Raw genomic sequence first — 18,294 nt, 5'->3', positions numbered from 1 at the left:
GCAGAGTATGGTCATAGAGAAAGAAGAAAAAGAAGCATCAAAATCATCCTAAAATGATCTGCTATATGGATGTCATCGCCATAGAAACTGGGCTTTTCTCTCTCCTTATCAACCCCTAAATATATTAAGTGAATTTCTATAACTATTATGCTTTTTTTTTTTTTACACAGTTTCTCAGTTGAGGACCAATGTGAAGGCAATAAACAGCAACAACATGCAGGATACTTGGAAAACATTTCATTACTGAGAATATAAACAAGTAGTAATATACCAACACATAAAGATATACTTGTATCACTGAAGGCGACGAGACTGATGCCCTCATATCTACTGGAAGCACAGAAGCAGAGAAAAAGACAAAAAAGAATTCTGGTTTCGAGGCTCCAAAATCCAACTATCATAAATAACACTCTTTATTTGGTGCATTCTCCATAAGTTTCACCCATAACCAATAAGACCACAGTGGCGAGGATTAACTCCAGACTTATCCCCAGTTGGAAAAAGAAAGAAGCCATTAGGCAACGTGCCTGGAGGGCATTGAAATACAGCACTTGGCTCTCAGCAGCACAGCCCCATCCTACACCTCAGCCATCAGCACCAAATGAACAACTGCACATCCACCAGCAGCTGCCTGACGGTTCCCATGACACAGTGAAGCAGCACTGTATGAGTGGAGGAGGGCAGAGCAGACAGTGTGACGTATCTTCAAAATCCACGTCCAGTTTGGCACGCTGCGTGTTGAGAAGGAAGAAGAGGCATCTCCCTGCAGAGTGCTTTTGCTTTGTGATCCTGCCTGGGGTCTGTGTGGCAGCTGCTCAGCTAACCTGCAGGCTCTGTACAACCTCATCATTACTGGAGCTCTCATCAGGCTGGGAAAGGTGTGGCAATGGCCCGGCCCAGCCGTGCTGTCCCTTCCCCAACAAAGAGCCTGACCTCAGACATAAGCTGAGTTACAGAATTAGATGATGTGGACATCGTTAAAAAGCTTTGTCTCCTAAAATACGTACCATTTTAAAGGAGCTACTACCACAGCCAGTAGAGAGGAGCTGAGGGAGCAGCATCTCCAGAAGGCAGCTCTATGAGCTGCAGCGCTGGCCTTCAGGTGTAGCCCAAGCTGCCTGCTGGCCACGCAAGAGCTCCACGGACCCACCACAGCTCTGTGACCACCGGGATGCTCCGACATCAGCAGAAGCACTCCGAAACACCCCAAGCAGGAGGTGCGCAGGACTCGTGTCCCCACGTGCACCCAGGTGTCCCCTTCCCGTCGGCACTGTCAGGGCAGCGGATGGGAGGAGCGCACAACTTTCCCATCGCAGCGCAATCGGTCCACGCTTAAGCTGAAAACTTTAAAACTATTTCGCAGGGTCGCTTTCTGTCCCTCCAACCAAGAGGGGGCTGCGTGGTTTCCCAGTGCGGGGCGCTCCGTTTTACAGCCACAAACGGAGCCGTTTCCACACGGCAGCTCCGAACGGAACCCCGGCTGGTTCCCCCGGCCCGGGTCTCCCCGCACACCGCCCCTCCTCGGCCCCGCTGTTGCAGCGGCAGACCTAGAGCCGCAGCGGTTAGATCGTGACAAATTTCACCAGTAACCCTACACCTCTCTTGGCACCGACTTGGCCTTTTCCCCTCCTTTTTCTGCACGTTTTTAAGGTCGCTCCCTCGCGGCTCGCAGCCCCGTGACGAGCGGCATGGCGCCGGCCTCGCCTCCCCCCCTCCTCCTCCTCCTTCCCCCCAGCCTCGAGCATCCCCCGAGGGAACGCCGGGAGCCCCGCAGGGCCGCCCCGGGGGCAGGAGGAGGGCGGCGGGGCCGCCGCGAGGGGCAGCGCGGCGCCGCCTGAAGAGAGCCGGGCGGCGGATGGCGGCGGCGCCGCGGGGAAGGGGCGCTGCCCGGCACCTCACGGCACCTCCGGCGGAGCGGGAGCCCGAGCTCGGGGCGGGGGGAGGCGGGCGGCCCCGGCGCCGCTTTACCTGAAGACGCAGTCGTCTCTCGCGTCCCTGGCCGGGGATGTGAGGCCGTGCTTTTTGTTGAAAAGCTTCTGAAACAGGGTGGGCGGCATCTTGGGGAGCCGCCGCTGCCCCCCGCCGCCGAGCGCCGGGCTCCGCGCAGCGCCGTCCCCGCGCCGCGGCTAGTTCCGCCCGCCCGACTCCATTCGGTGTCACAGTCATATGACAGAAATTAGTCACTCGGCGCTGCCAGAAGGGGAGGGCCGGCGGGGCGGGCCCGGCGGGGCGCTGCGTGGGCCGCTGAGTGGCTGCGGCCCCACGTGGGCCGGGCGCGGGGGGAGCGGAGCGGAGCGCGCGGCCCCCGGGTGGGGAACGGCCGGAGGGGCCGGGGCGGGAGCGGGCTGCTCCTACTGCACGGGAAAGGCCTCGAGAGCTGGAGAGCGCCTCAGGGACCCTCACCCGCCGTACCGCCGCCCGCGTCCCCCCGTGCCACATCGCCCCGTTCCGGAACGCCGGGGGGGGGGGGGTTCCCCCCCCCCCCCCCCCCGCCCCAGGGCAGCCTGTGCGGTGCTCAGCTGCTTTTTCAGAGAAGTTATCGTACCTTCAATCCAACCTTCAGCACTTCAGAAACTTTTCTTTGAACGTGGAGGCAGGTTTCTGCTTGATTTCCTTGGATAGGTCAAGCTTTGGAGCTGGAAAACAAAAAAAGAAAGAAACCACCACCACCACCATCTCCTCCCACCCTTCTTCTCCCCCAGGCCTGCTCGGGATGGAGGGGCTCCCCAGCACAGACAGAAATAGCATTGGGACAAGGCTGGAGGAAGGAAGGCAGCCGCATGTGCTGTGTGCAGGGGAAGCCATCGTACCCATAAAACAGCCATCTGCCAAACGCATTTAGGACACAGTAACCCACACGTGAATCCAGACCAAACACAAGCCAGAGGGACTGAGCGGTTTTTGCAGTATTTATTAGTTCAGATTTAAACCAATGGTTACGGTTACCAGCCTCCTTCCCTGTCTCGCTGTGAGGATATAAGACTAGCAGAAAGTGAAAATAATTAACTGATTAAATAGAAGTGACTCATCTGCTTTCTCTGGAAAACGGAATTAAACTAAGTCAGCATGTGACACAACGCTACATTAGAAATACTTTTAAACAAGGATCATTTTGTGCGTAACATACACAACTGTCTACAGGACCTCTGGTTTTCATCCACTAGAAGTTGATGCTGGTAACAGAAAGCAGGAACCAACATTCAGACACATCTTTCCCTTGTTCTGGATGGAGGACACACCTGCATGCTGCAGGCTCACAGGCAAGAGATCTCTATATCCCTTCACTATGTGAAAGCCTTCAAACTGGGCACACAAATGCAGTTTCAAATAAGATCTTCGAGTGCAGAATACTACAAAACAATAGAATTTGACCAGGAAATACAGCTGAGCTTTCAACAGTTTCACAATTTACAGAACTGAAGACTGAACCAACATCAAGTGTATTCAAATCCAAGCTGCCAGAGCCCCTTTCAAAGTGAGTCTGTTCCAAAGCTTCAAAGTTAACAGCAAGGGATTCTGGCAAGCTTTGTTAACACACCTTAATCAAGAGAGCAGAGAGGAGGATAGATAGGAAGAGAACAAGAACGAAATACGTTTCATCATCCATTTTCCTGAAAAACCTCCCCACAGGCAAATCCTCACACCTGCATGAAAAACATGACTTCCAACTTACCTGCCCATTTAGTATGCATTGCCTTGGACTCTCATCCTGTCCTTTCTGTGTTTAGAGATTAGGATTTAGAGAACTTACAAACAGAACCATTTGCATACAAGGGCTTTACACTCCAGCAGCTGGTTCACATACCCCTGTAGCATTCCAGTGGGGGAAAAAACATCTTTCATCATCTCCAAGCACTTTCAGCCTCCTAGAAGAACCATTCATTTTCAAAAACTGCAAACTATTAATGAAAACCCTCATACATTTGTCCCTGAATGCTTTACTAAACATGCATCCTCAGAGCACATTTCATGGATAGAAAGTTCTCGTGCAGATTGACTCACTGTCATTCCTTTCAAGCCATTGGGACTTCACCACGTCTAGGCTTGTGACAAAGCAGCCCCATCGATACTGTGAGGACTTCTCAATCACTGCACAAATAAGCTCTTCTGTACTATCCCATTAACTGCCTGTGACCTATAACCTTTATCCACTAACATGGAAGAACCAGTTTCCACTTTGAGAGAAATTTTATACAGCCATTCTTCAGTTCGAAACCAAAGCATGGGAAAGTGCCTGTCCTTTCAGAAAAGCAGAACAAGAGTGGATATTGTTGCGGCCTCAAAACGAGTAAGATTTCCTTCCCTAGGGCTGAGGGCTAGCCTGGTAATCAATTACACTTTCTCTCATCTCAAAAGATGAAAAAAAGGAGCAGCACTTTTGTAACTGAGGGGAAGGACAAGAAAGTTTGTGATATTTCTGTCCTGGACAGCCTCATCACACTGAGAGAAAAGAAAAAGGAAAAAACAGAGTAAAACATTGCAGTTTTCAGGCTGCTCCAGCCAACCCCACCGTTATAAGCAAGTATAACTGCTTCGATCTTGTACTCTCCAATTACTTTGTCAGTATTGGTCTATTTATGATTAGAAAATAAAAATGCTTTGGGTGCAAAGTGTTGTGTTTGTGTTTTTTTTTTTTTAGGACCTTGCTAGTATACTCTTATAACAACATCTTTTACTCTGGTTCAAGCAGAGGATAATCAATCATCTTAATACTAACTTACTGCATACCCCAGTTTTGCTTAAAGCTACATCGAGGTGCTAACCATTCTCTCCTAGGGGCTCCAGATTCTTGCACACTTCGTTACCAGCAGCTTTGTAAGAACAAGGATCCTGGTAATTAGAAGCATTCCTGGAAGCACTCCAACAAGATACTGGGAGAACACTCTCTACTAATGCTTAAAGGAAAAATAATTTAATGCCATGACTGTTAACCTTGAGCCATATGATATGCTTAGACGACATTTGTTTAGAGACTGAATCCAAGTGTGCCTACCTGCACTTCCTTCTAACCCAGAGCAATGGGAAAAGGCCCAGGGTCTGAACTTCCCCAGGTCTGCTCAGATGTAATCAAACTAATTAAAGTCGTGAATTTTATGTCTTCTTGACGTGCTTTTTGGAAACACAAATAGCTTCCAGGGCATGGCAAATTTGGCTGATAGTACTGAGAAACAACCTCACCTTTCAAGATGTTTGGAAAGCCAGACTGTTATTTTGAAACATGGAGAAACTTCCTTAATTCTACCACAGAGCCTGGGTAAGGATTGGTGTTAGTGAGGACTTTGTGGAGACCCAAACTAATTCAGCATGCAGTAACTACGAGCAGAGAAAAGCCACGCTCTGGTCAGTGTTCTCTGAAGCATTCAGCACACTGAAGAATGACATCTATGGATCAACGATCCACAAACTGGACTGGATTCCACAGCACCACTGGGAATCCAACCTATGTACCACGCAGAACGAGCAGCCAACTGCAAAATCCATACCAACATCAACATCCAGCACTCCAAACATCTAGACAAGCTTTTTTCCACCTCTCTATTCATGCAAGGCACTTACTTCTCTCCACAAATCTGAAGCCATTAAAAGTCACAAAGGACCTCTCATCTCCCACCGTCAGACCTTGCAAGCCTTTACCCACAGGCCATGAGGTCTGCTTCTCTGCCCAAACATTATAGTGTATAACAGCACAGAGATGGAAGGATCACTTCACCTATCACACAAATAAAACTCCATAGATACAACGCCACTGTGGAAACACATCAGTATCTAAAACTTGTACTGGAAAATAAAGCATTAGGTCAACTGATACTTTATATAAAGCACAGGTCTGGGTTGTAAACACTGTGCTTTTTGGCTTCACTTTGCATGAAAAGCTGCATCACAAGAGATGCACATTCTCCTGAGGATGGACAGCCTAGGAGGCAAGGGGTTGTAAGAAGCCACTAACACAAACACCCCAATGCTGGGTGTTCTCTACTCAAGTAGAGGCCACAGCTGTAAAGGCCAATACCACTAAAAAAAAAAAAACAAACAAACAACCAAACAGAAGTTTTGGCATAGCAAGAAGCAAAACTAAAGCGATGCAACGCGCCGTCTTCAAGTCATGCTTTTAAAAAATCTAAATGAACTGAGCACCATCTTTATGGAGCTCCTAAAGAACAATGCCCAGAATGAGGTCTAGTTGCTTGTACAAGTAATTTAATAGCAAAATATCCAAGTAAAGGATTTACAGGCTTTCTGTCAAACATTATATTAAGTTCAAACAATGTAGAAGCCAAAAAAAAATATGGCCATTAATCACTCATTAATACTTCTGTTTCATCTCCCTGCTACAGCAAACTTCACTTCCGTTGACTCCTGCTGAAAAATCAGAATCCTCATCTGTGCTTACAGCAGATCCAAGTTTTAGAACTTGTAATAACATCTGGGGAAAAAAAAATGTTAAGTACTATCAATAAAATGATATATTCTCAAGTTTAAAGAAACCTCATTACTCTGATAAGTTGTTCACACGATCAAGAGAATCCATCACTGGGAGTAACTCGAATCTTACAGGCCCACGGCTAGTGAGCACAGAACAGCAGTTTTAAGAGTACATATGTTGCTAATGGAAGAAGTATAACTCCAAAGACTCCCTGAGCAGAGACAGAGACATCCAGCTCACAAAGAGCCCACAGACACTTGCACTAAGTTAATTCTTAATTCCCAGGCTGCTCTGGAGAAGTAGTAAAAGCAAACATTTTTCTTCTGATAGCCATCCAGCTGCCTACCAAGTATGACCTACGTTCTGCACTCCCACGATGCACACACTCACAAACACCTCCTGGGTGCTGTATGTACTCAAGCTGTGGAGCCAGCAACCTGCAATTCCATTGAGAGTTTGTGATATATGGCATTTTTGAAATCTGTTATGCTTATACAGTGTCTGTACACTACATTAACGCAGCACAGACAGATGAATATAATTTGCAGATTACTTGCAGACACTGTAAAGGACTGTTTTAAACCAAGGAAGACATCTGCCATCCAGTGGCACACTGAGAAACTTCAAGGGATGGCATCTCAAAGGAGGGAATCCGAGCTCTATGATAGCGATGAGACAGCTTTGTACACAGTTCTCATCTCTGCTTTATAAAAGCTAGAAGTGAAAAAAGGAGCTTTCCGTATGCTGAGGGTCTCAGAAATAAACAAAAAAAGAAACCTTTAAAGAAAAATCCGATTACATGATGAACTTTCAGGGGAAAAAGGCTGCTTAGAATCACAGAATGGCCTGGGTTGAAAAGGCCCACAGTGCTGATCCAGTTCCAACCCCCTGCTGTGTGCAGGTCACCAACCAGCAGCCCAGGCTGCCCAGAGCCACATCCAGCCTGGCCTTGAATGCCTGCAGGGATGGGGCATCCACAGCCTCCTTGGGCAACCTGTTCCAGTGCCTCACCACCCTCTGGGTGAAAAACTTCCTCCTCATATCCAACCTAAACCTCCCCTGTCTCAGTTTGAAACCATTCCCCCTTGTCCTGTCACCATCCACCCTCGTAAGCAGCTGTTCCCCCTCATGTTTATACTCTCCCTTTTGCTGAGCATCTTAACTGTGTCAACTAAAAGCAACTCCAAGGAGAGCAAAAGAGAAACATGAAAGCTTTAGAAAGAAGCTGAGATGCTAACTATGTATTCAGCAAAACAGGTTACACACAATCCTACTGACTGGACAGTGGCAGAAGAAGCTTTAGATATTTAAAGGACAAACAGACAATAAGGATAGCTAGTTATCACCTACACTGTGAATGATTCTATGTTCCATTACCTTCAGGCACTCCTTCAGGAAGGCAGAAGGCTTTTGTGTTAACTGGAAGTCGGCGATGCCTGCAAGGTCTACGAGCTGGCGAAGTCCTGACAATGGAGCAGATTTCTTTCCTGTAACACCAAGTCTGAAAAGGTGGATGACATTTCATTCACACAGCTGAAGAGATGTTCTTCTAGCTTTCCACCAGGGACATTCAAAAAGCATGCAACAAAGAAAGCAGGGGGACATTGAAGGGATGTCACCAGAAAACATTTAAGACTGACTTGCATACCATTAACATGCGATAGGAATGGGAGACAGAAAGTTTCTAAGCTTGAACAGTCTTCAACTGCTCACCATGCTGTAAGGTTTTAACAACAGCACTGTATACACACGTGCCAGGACTGGACTTATAGAGTGCAATTACATCAGAACCTGAAAGAAAATAACCTTTTTTTCTGGACTTGGAGGAAGAATTTCTCTTGCTGAGTTCAAAGACCCAGGAACAGTTTCTTCTGAGTTGACACTGGGACCTGTGGTATTCAGGGATAAATCTTCCCCTGATGAAACTCTGCACACTGGTGACAAGCTAAGCTATAGTTTCTCCAAAACACAACATATGCAGCAATAACTGCCCAATTACATGACAGACAAATGGCCAAACTGGCCAACATCTGTTGGCTCATGCAAAAGACTGTTTTAATTGCTTCAAAAATATGATTTAGGACTCCTAATCTTAAATGATTCTTGTTTTCTGCCTCTAACAAGACCCTGGTGTTCTCTGTTAATCTAGTGCCCATAAATCAAAGCTTGTTCACAACAACATATTGAATTCTACAACTCAAATCCTTCGAAATTACCTGGTGCAAGTCTTTCTATTGAAACAGTTCTCAAAAAAACCATAGAAAAAAAAACCCACAAATCTGCAGACTTGTTGAGAGCTATGGCATAAAAGCAAGAGACATCACTTCCATTCCAGTGCTGAGAGAAGTGGCAGTACTGCCTTTACTGAGAGAAAACCCAACTTGGCATTAAACAGCAAGTTTGTTTGGAACAAAGAGGAAACACAACTAAGGCTACCAAGTGCTGATTTTCTATTGGAAGATGTTATAAAACATCTGACACTGTTCAGCTGGTCGAATTTCAGTTTGCTGCGCAACTTAAACTGTACCATAAGAACAGCCAGAATCAGATTGCACAATGAAGACTGATTGGTTCGGTTTTCATCACCAGAAATGCACATCAGGACACATCTAGGACATTTATTCTTCTCCATGATCAGTGTTGCAAAACTCATTTGATAAGACAGAGGCATTCCAGATCAGATGCTTGCTGTATTGTTCCTACGGTATTCTCTTGGTACACCACCCTGCTTCATGACAACTCCACTGAAAGTAATTAACAGGTTTTAGAGCTGAAGTACTGAATTTCAAGTGTTCACTTTTTTGTCTCATGCTCTGTGAAATTAAGGCAAAGAATCAGCTGATTGCAGCACAGGAGAAGTACTTCTGAAGTCCCTTTCAAAACCAGGGGATAAAACACTTTTCATATTTAACTGCTACGTTTGTCACAATTCCAAATTCTCACTTCAGTTTTACACCTTTGTTAATTAGCAAAGCACGATGTAATTACTTACCACTGCATCATCTGTCTGTCCAGAGGGCAGAACTTCTGTTGTCACCTTCACTGATTTGGCTGAAGCTTCTGCTGGGGCAGATTCGAGCCGACCACAAGGCGATGCATTACCTTCTAACAGATCAGACAGCTCTTCTTTTCTGATGCTCTTCAGCCTTTGGGGTTCAGCAGTCTGATTGTCAGGCTGAAGGACAAAACAATGACATTTCATGTTAAAAAACTGAATCTCTACTGTCTGGTAAGCATTTAACAAAGAGAATCCCAGTGACAAACTCAAGCTCTATACAGCTGGGTTGGTAGCAGCGACAGAAATCGGTCTGAAAAAGTGAGCCTAGGGGGCACCCACGACTGTGACAGCTATCCAGAGGTATAAACAAGCTACACTGGCAGTCTCTGCCATTGCCTGCAGGCACCTCTTTAAAGGAGCTGACAAGATTTGAATGCACATCTACTCTTCTAGGTGGGGACTTCCACCTGCACAAGGAAGGGGCAAATCATCTGTGTTACAACCGAGCTGACTTATGGAAGGCTGTTCACCTTTCTTTCCGCTCCTACTGGTGAAGAACAGCACGTGCCACTTTTTAGGGCTGGAGTTCTCTCTCTTGCAGTGGTAATTTTACAGATTTTTTTCCCTGTGATAGATTTCCAACAAACAAATTAACTTCATCTCATAGCCCACAGCCACCCTCCAACCTACGTCTTACAGGATGTTTTTTAAAGAGGGATTGTTCCAAAGCCACCCATATAAATACCTCCTCCTTTCAATACAACCCTCATCTGCCATCCCTCCTGCTGTCAACAGGGCAGCATTTTTCCTCTTCCCTTTCCTTAAGGAAACAAGGTTGCTTATTAATCATATGCTCACCTGGTTATTCACCACCAGACACGCATACTGTGTGAGCAGAGGAATTGCATAATCACAACAGTCCTTGCCAGTGGCAGCTTCTGCTGCTACTGCAGTCCAAATTAAACAGAGAAAAATAGTGTGGTACCTGGGCTACAGCCAGAATTGCATCAGTCACAGTTCAGAACTGTAGTTACAGAAGAGACTCCTGTATTCGTGAAGGCTGACATTAAGTAAAGTGAGCAGCATGACCAAAAGCTGTTTCTGAAAAAGCTAAGTGAGAAACTCCGTTTTCACTAAGCATCACAGGTGAGCATTAAAAGTAAAAACGCAGCTCTGTTTTGCTGTTGCTAACTAACTTGTTATGAGACAAGTGCTATTTGCAGGAAGGATCTTCAACTCACACTTCCCCTTCTAGTCCAAACTGCCCTCAGCTTGTGGTGCTTTACCTGCCAGAGTAGTTGAAACACTCAGTTCTGAAGAACTGTAATTGCATTTGGGTCTCTTTCTGGGGGGAAGAGAAAAAAAGTGAGCTGCTCTCAATGGATGTTAACATTCATCAAAAAACATACAAGGAAATCAAAGAACAAATAGAGCCTGAGTGAAAAGTGGCTAAAAAAATTGCTAAACATAGTTACAGCTTGTTCATCAGACAGTTCATCGTCTACCAGCCAGGAACAGCACTTACTCCAAAGATATGTGCAATTTAAAAGCTACAGAGGACAATCACTGACACAAAAAGCACTTCATATAGATGATCTGTCAATAGAAGAGCTGGCATCCTAACAATAAGGAGAGCAACAAAGGGGTTTCAGCATATCACATGCACTGTTCTTCTCATTAAGGAAAAAACATGCTGCAAATAAAACTAAAAGGAAAAGAACAACCAGACAGTAGGTAGGAACCTGGCCTGAGATTCATAAAGGCTGCATTCAGTAATCTTTGGAAGTGTCTCATGTTGGTTAATGACTCCTACAGAAAAGGTGCAGAACCTGGCTTTGTCCTCTGCGAGCCCACAGCACAACCAGGAGCTGACAGCAGGAGTTCCTCATGCTCTGTACTGCACAGGCAATCCCTGCACTGCCAGCCTATCTTTGCAACTGAAGGCAACCTGATAGAATCAGTGTCAGTGGCAAAAGCCAATTTTATGGGCTAGATAAGTGTCAGCTCCATCAAATCCTGCACTGAGCTTTGTCGCACTGATGTTCCTGCAGCTCCAATAGTGAAGCAGGAGCCTATTAAGAAAACCCATACCTGCTTGTCTTCATGCACCAGTTTTAAAGCTGGTGGGAACACGGGCAGTTGAAACTCACCAGACACATTTGAGGGATCACAGGCTTACTCATATTGCCCAAAATATCATTTATAATAGAGAAATCTGAGCATTCTGACGCATCGGCCTGCTTTGCAGATTACCTTTTTATGCACTGGTCTTTACAATCTTCCAATACAGGTTCTGAAAAACACAAAAATCTAAACATTAAAAGAAAAAGCCAAGCGAGCCAGACCTCGTTTTATGCACACTATAAAGCAAAACATTAGAAGCAAACACAGAACTTGAACAAGGAGCTGTTCCCCATTAAATAAAATAATCCTTACACATTACACAAAGTTCCTAGCACTGCAGTGATATTTGCTTATTTATATACTCTTTTGTATTGTACGAAATCATTACCTAATATTGGTGAAAGATTTGAGATCTGCAGTATCTTATCTATGGCCACTGCTCTGCTGCAGTCCAGAAGAGTGGAGTTCTTGCATTTCACAAAGTCCTCGAAGTCAGGATTACTTGCCCCTGCACACAGAAGATAGAAGCACAAGCTTCTCACACTAAAACTCACTGAGCTATTTCAACTTTTACCAAGTGACAGAAATCTCATTTGCAAGACTTCACAGCATAGCAAAAGCATCGTCTTAGTCCAAACATACAGAAATGGCTGGGGGAAATTCAGCTCAAAGCAAATTAATCAGTCCCCCCCCAGCAAACGACTTGTGCCAACAGCAGATACTTAAAGTTGAAAGTATGATTCGAATGATGTCAGGCCTGCATTCACTCTGCATTGGAGGACCAGGTACCCAGGTTGCACAGTGAGCACAGGGTGGCTCACAGCAAAGCTCTGACCCAGCGAGTCACAACCAACAAAGGCTACTGGCCCTCCTACTCCAGACAACCTCCTCAATCTTTCCAGCATCCAGCAAACAAAGAAGCCTCACCTGAACATTCCTCATCTCTTAACGTTTCAGGGGATGGGAAACTTTCTGTGGTGTCAGTAGCAACTGTGTCACGATCTGCAGAAGAATCTGCATCTAAACATTCGAGGAGAAAGTCTGAAACACCTGTAGGAAGAGTCATCCCCGTGCCTGGAGGGAGAGGCAAAAAAGGCAGCTTCAAATGAACTGCATCACTTTACACACACACGTCATTTTTCTCAAGCTTTTAAAAGTGTACCTTTAAGTAAATTGAAGAACTCGTGTTGAAAAGTGGCTCTTCAACAACAAAATCACTATGATGTGGTTTAAAACAGGCTGGGCTCAAGGCTGCCTCAATTGTGGCAGCAATCCGCTCAGCACACACTGTTACTGGTCCTTCTCTCTTCTTTTTTTCCTTCATAAGGAAGCCAGGCAGTTCTCAAAAGACTTTAAAATAAACACCTGCCCATGCAGTTTGAGATCAGCACTTTTTCAACTTCTAAAAGAACTCTTGTCATGAATAAGAGTTGAAGCACTCGGTGCACACACCTGCCTGGAACACCTCCTGTGCTGTTGGCTGCTTACACTCAGTTCATGTGAACCAAGCACATGCTGAATCACTGAAATCCAATGTTCATTTTTACCTGTTGCTCCATACAGACACAAAAGCACACTCCATAACACGATGCACAATCACTACACTCACCTGAAGTAACATCAGTGCTTTTCAGGCTCTCTTTACTTTCAAAGCTGATTACTGGAGATTCCTAAAATTAAACAATCAATACAAAGAACATAAGAAAACCAGATCTAGACATTAAGTCTAGATTGCATTAAGTGCAATCAATGTCAGAACACCTGCAATAATAGATACTCAGGAACTGATGACGTGATACTTTATCACTTAAACTTGCTATTCAGAGCACAGTTTGCACCACTGCTTTTCATGCACCAATAACTGACCTGAAAGCTGACTTAAAAACCATAAAATAAGACATAAATCTCACAATGAATATCCATTAATTTGGATAGTTTTTCACTCACAGGTTGCCCAAGGAGGCTGTGGATGCCCCATCCCTGCAGGCATTCAAGGCTAGGCTGGATGTGGCTCTGGGCAGCCTGGTCTGGTGGCTGGCAACCTGCACACAGCAGGGTGTTGGAGCTGGATGAGCATTGTGGCACTTTACAACCCTGGCTGTTCAATGATTCTGTCCCATCTTTTAATTTACCCTTCACACATCAGCAGTGTTAGAACAAAACAGCATTCTCACCTTCAGCAGTACCGTGCTGCCTTCCACATCCTCTTCATTCTTTCCCAAGAACAGCATTTCTTTCACATTCACTTGAGTGCTATAACTGAAAAACAGAGCAGAGCTCAATCCAGAGAGCTGCACTATGCAGAGGGAGCTGACAGCCCAACCCCTGCCCAGCAGACAGCCTGCCCAGCATCAGCCCATCCAGCACCCAGACTGCATTTACAACAGACGGCAGGCAAAACAACGATAAACCAGTGATAATTCTGTATATGAAAGCATTCCAGCAGACCTTTGGTTGGAGGAGGGGCTCCCTTGGGTGACTTCAAGATTCTCCTTGATTTTTGGTAATGTTTTCACAGTGCATTTTCCCTTTGCACCTGAGGAAGAACAAGTATTCAGTTCAGCAACAGGAATGAGATGAGTGTTTCTATTGCAGCACCTTTAAACGCTCCCACTTGTTGATGCTGATAGCAATTCTAGCCCTGTTTTCACACACACCACAAAGCCTGGATTTAGTTTATTCCCACCCATGCGTTTATTGCCTCATCAGTATGCCAACCAAAGAAAAAAAATCCAGCCAACTTTAGGAAATACCCTGGAAATCCCTCAGATATTCCACAAGCCCGTTGAACAATAATAATAATAATAATAAAAGCACTTTGGGAACAACTTTTGCTACGCCAAAGCTAAAAGAATATTTATTCTAAATGGGTTCTATCCCACTCAGCCAGGACAACACCACAACCGACCCCAGCACCGCCCCCAGGGCCGCACACCGCACTTACAGCCGGGCTGCGGCTCCCCGCGCCGCACGCTGCCGAACAGCCGCCGCCGGCACTGCGCCGCCCCCGAGCGCCCCGAGGCGGGCAGCTCGCCGGGCAGCGGGGACGAACGCCGCTTCTTCCGCGGGGCCTTCCCCCCCCAAGCCGAGCTCCTCCAGTAGGGCCGCTCCATGGCGAGCCGCTTTTCCTCCCCCCAACCCAACCGGGCCGCGCACCGACCCCGCCGCCCTTTCAAGAAGCCCCGAGCGGCCCCAACCGCCGTCCCGCAGCCCGCATGCGCAGCAGCCGCTCTCGGCAGCCGCCAGGCGGCGCTGTGCTGCGTGCGGAGAAAACAGCTGCGCATCTCGGGCGCCGGGAAGAGGTGAAACGGGGAGGGGGGGCGGAGTTGGTTTTTGGGGTGGTGGCAATAAACATCCCCGGCACGGGGATCTCGATTTGTTCGGTGTTTTGAGCTCGCTAGGGAGAAACGGAGGGTGCCAGGATGCGCTCTCGCAGACAGAAGGCGCAAAGGTGGTGCTGAGATTCTCGAAGCCGAACCCCAGCACTGGTTTCTGGTGAAAAAGAAGTGCGCTGAAAGCGTGCCGCTTGCCGAGCAAAATCCTGCCTGGCCCCGCCTCTATCCGTGTTCCGGGCTGGGGGCCGGAGCTGCTGTGCAGCGGGGCGGTGGGCATGGCGGAGCTGTGCGCCCCAACTCTGCGGCTCGTGGGACCCCGAGTTGTGTTCATACGCAGAAGAATCTCATTGTTCCACCAGCAAGAAAATACAGAGCATCCCTGGGCATTGCGGGATGGCCGGTGAGCGCGGCACAGAAGAACAGAGCAGAGATGGACAGCTTTGAGACTTTATTGTTCGAGCCACGCGGTCCCAAAACACACCGTGCATTCCCAGCAGTCAGTTCACATGAAACAAGCACACACGCTTTGTTGTATCGCTATTGGTTTAAAATAAGAAACAAAACCATGACACAAGGATGCTGCGTCTTCAGAGAACTTTGCAACATACATGTTGTGTTTTTGTGTTTGTTTGTTTGTTTTTACAGATGATGGCTAAAGTCAATCTCAGGTTCCAGCATTGCTTTGGTTGTTATTTACTGGGTTTTTATGACACGTTTCCTATAGGCACACGTTCTGAACAAGTTCAGATCGATGGTGAGAACAGAGTGCTGGAGAGACATCAGGTCTTACAAAGAGCCTTTATTGTATGCCAGCCCATGAGATTTGAGAAACGGGACCATTTAATTCTTTACAAAAGCTTCCACGGATGACTTTTTGACGTACACACCCAAGTACCAACGTGGAAAAAATCAGTGTGTTTTCTTACACAGATGCTTATGTTACATCTTCATCCCTTCACTTCCAGAATAGGCAGCACTCACAGAACGCGTCGCTCGTTTGCTGCTTGTACTTTGCTAAAATACATAACAAAACTGAAATGAAGGGCTTAAAAGGACTCGGGGTGCCTCAAAATGTTTTATTTTGCAACAATTCCATACATCTGAAGCTGTTTCTCTCCGGTTATCCAGGAATATGAATTCCTCCCCCATAATGAATAGGCTCAGTCTCACCATTTAATGGGAGAAAATGTGGCGTGGAAACCATGGAACGTGCCAGGTACTGAAGAAAGTGAATTCCAAGAACAACCAAAGATCCAATTCTGGTGTGTGTTTTTTCCACAGATGGGACCAAAGTGAGATAAAGGAACAAGAACTACGCAGAGAGAATTGCCTGTAAATAAAACGCTTTGCCGACGTGTGCGTAAGGCATCGAGAGGTCTTTAAGTTATCAGCCACCATGCAAAAATAGTATATTCTTTCCCAGTATACATTCATCTTGTAGCAATGTATTTACAGATAGGTCACCAGTTTGTGCTTCTGACGCGTGGAAAATAACAAATCCTTTAGCTTGTTTTGTCCCGGGAGATTGGAAAAGTCAGATCGTTCTGTTCTGTGCAAGGATTCGTAACCGTGGCAGAAATGACACTGGATTTTGCTGATGCTGATATATCCGTAGTAACAGTGATGACAGATTGCAGGACAGGACTTCATCCATACCCGACAGCTCTCACCTGGCTGTGTGAGCCATGTCAGCCTGCAGGCGTGCCTGTTCTGCACATCTCCTGCCAGCCTGGCATTGAGACTGTCTCACGGTTCCTGCTCACACCTTAGTGTGTCTTTTCTGTGCAATATATTGAGCAAAGGACATACGAAATATATAACTAAGCAATTTGCTCTTCCTGGAAGAAGTATTTTATTCTGACTTTCATCTATGATCACCGGAGGCAGCGTTCCAGCGATCCGACAGGCATAGCACCAGGCCCAGGAAGAACCTCCCGTTTTGGATACATAAAAGAACACAATAGATCAGGCTGCAGCACACATAGCCTTTGGGGAAGGGGCTGTAAAACTACCCGGTCACACGTGGTTCCTCAAAGCAAGCATGTTTTTGCACAGATCCCACCTGCAGCAGCAGCAGAGCTGTGCCAATTTCAGTGGGCTTCTCTTGTCACATTTACTCGGTTGCAGAGTTAATGCCCCAACGACACTGAGTAGTTACATACAGTCATCTTTAAGCCATCAAGAACAGCGCTGTTTACAGAGAAGCATAGCATGCATTGCCATCTATGCAATAGCAATGAGTCCCAACTCTTTCAATAAGAAAGCATTAGAAATGAGTGTTGACGTTGGTTATCGTGAGAGAAGAACAAACTGATTTAGTGGACAACCCCGGGGTTTTTCCCTGCTGCTCACAAGAAGTGCAGCGATTGGAGAGAGCTCAAAGCAAAACAAACACCGCTGTGAGGTGGGGAGAAGCCTTTCTGCCTGGCTCATGCCTTCCTCATGTACTCACAGCAACTTTTAATCTCATAATATTTGGTATGCTTATGGAGAGTCATCTGCGGAGCAATATCTGATTGCATGAGAAAGTAACAGAGGCCGCTGTTGGTTTATTCACACAGCTTGTCACAAGTTCTGAAAATATTCACACATCAGAATTGAATTTCCCCCAGATTTCTCCCCAAATTTTGCATCATCCTACAGTTCATGCGGTAGAAACAGGTCAGGAGAAAATAGCTTTCCTGTACTTACTTAGATGACAGATATTTGCTGTTATTCAAAAAAGAGGAGAGGAAATGGTGCCAGGTCCTTCATTGTGCTGAAGCATCTGTATGTGATGACTGCTTTTGGGCTCCACAGATGGGATGAGCTGCTCTCCTCCAGGATGAGACTCCTGCATGACCTGCCCTAAAGAGCCAGACTGCCTCTGGTACTGCACACCCCACGCTCAGACTCCCCAGGGGTTCTCTTGCTGTGTACAGTGATGAGAAATGAAGGTCCAATGCTGTCAGGTCACAGCAGCGATTTTTCTTACTTGCTTTCAACAGATATGAATCATTAGGTCGGAATCTGATGAAGAATCAGGCACAGATGGGATTCAGACCAACCCTCCCACGTTTGATACATCAAATCGCCTCGTTCTGTGCGTGACTGATTATGCTAACAATTTCCTTTCTCTTTGTTCTGAAATTACTGCCATAAATCAGCCTATGTGTAAAACTAACCCATTAATTCAATTTATTTAATTTTTAAAGCGTGCAATGGGATTTCAGAGGGGAAATGAGAGAGACGTTGGATTAATAATTTATCTTTTAGTTTCAAGAGTCTACAGTGGCTTCCAGTCTAAGAGAGAATCATAGAATGGCCTGGGTTGAAAAGGCCCACAGTGCTCATCCAGCTCCAACCTCCTGCTGTGTGCAGGTCACCAGCCAGCAGCCCAGGCTGCCCAGAGCCACATCCAGCCTGGCCTTGAA

The 18,294-nt window shown here is 46.4% G+C and overlaps 2 protein-coding genes across 5 annotated transcripts in view; both read right to left on the bottom strand.

Annotated features, from left to right (window-relative positions):
• Positions 1-2,093, bottom strand: part of FNIP1 (folliculin interacting protein 1) — a 60,214-nt gene extending 58,121 nt beyond the window's left edge. For both annotated transcript variants that reach the window (XM_042881379.1, XM_042881385.1), the window contains exon 1: positions 1,969-2,093. In XM_042881379.1, coding sequence (XP_042737313.1) covers positions 1,969-2,057 — 89 coding nt within the window. In that variant the 5' untranslated portion in view covers positions 2,058-2,093. The remainder of the gene's footprint in view (positions 1-1,968) is intronic.
• A 798-nt stretch (positions 2,094-2,891) lies between these two features.
• On the bottom strand, positions 2,892-14,659 carry MEIKIN (meiotic kinetochore factor). 3 transcript variants are annotated; one of them, XM_042881386.1, is made up of 12 exons: positions 14,491-14,659; positions 13,995-14,082; positions 13,721-13,805; positions 13,156-13,216; positions 12,474-12,620; positions 11,935-12,054; positions 11,676-11,715; positions 10,709-10,767; positions 9,953-10,047; positions 9,417-9,599; positions 7,802-7,925; positions 2,892-6,424 (listed from the first exon to the last, which is right to left on the bottom strand). In XM_042881386.1, the coding sequence occupies exons 1-12, from the start codon at positions 14,657-14,659 to the stop codon at positions 6,378-6,380; spliced, it is 1,218 nt and encodes a 405-aa protein (XP_042737320.1). In that variant the 3' UTR covers positions 2,892-6,377. The 3 variants fall into 3 exon arrangements, with proteins under 3 accessions (XP_042737320.1, XP_042737322.1, XP_042737321.1); XM_042881388.1 differs by lacking the exon at positions 2,892-6,424 and adding an exon at positions 8,231-8,313 and having other exon boundaries at positions 7,839-7,925; XM_042881387.1 differs by lacking the exons at positions 2,892-6,424; positions 7,802-7,925 and adding an exon at positions 8,320-9,237.
• Positions 14,660-18,294: the final 3,635 nt, after the last annotated feature.

This window comes from Lagopus leucura, unplaced genomic scaffold (assembly GCF_019238085.1).
Source record: "Lagopus leucura isolate 7727_CA_CO unplaced genomic scaffold, USGS_WTPT01 Super-Scaffold_100030, whole genome shotgun sequence".
In the NCBI taxonomy this organism is placed as follows: Eukaryota; Metazoa; Chordata; class Aves; order Galliformes; family Phasianidae; genus Lagopus; species Lagopus leucura.
This window is presented reverse-complemented; position numbering and strand designations above follow the sequence as displayed.

Coding starts and splice junctions, on each gene's coding strand:
- MEIKIN (XM_042881386.1), bottom strand. CDS start 14,659: ATGGAGCGGCCCTACTGGAGGAGCTCGGCTTGGGGGGGGAAGGCCCCG. Junction 13,217..13,720: donor GCAGCACGGTACTGCTGAAG/GTGAGAATGCTG, acceptor GTTTAATTTTAG/GAATCTCCAGTAATCAGCTT. Junction 11,716..11,934: donor AAATCTTTCACCAATATTAG/GTAATGATTTCG, acceptor TGTGTTTTTCAG/AACCTGTATTGGAAGATTGT.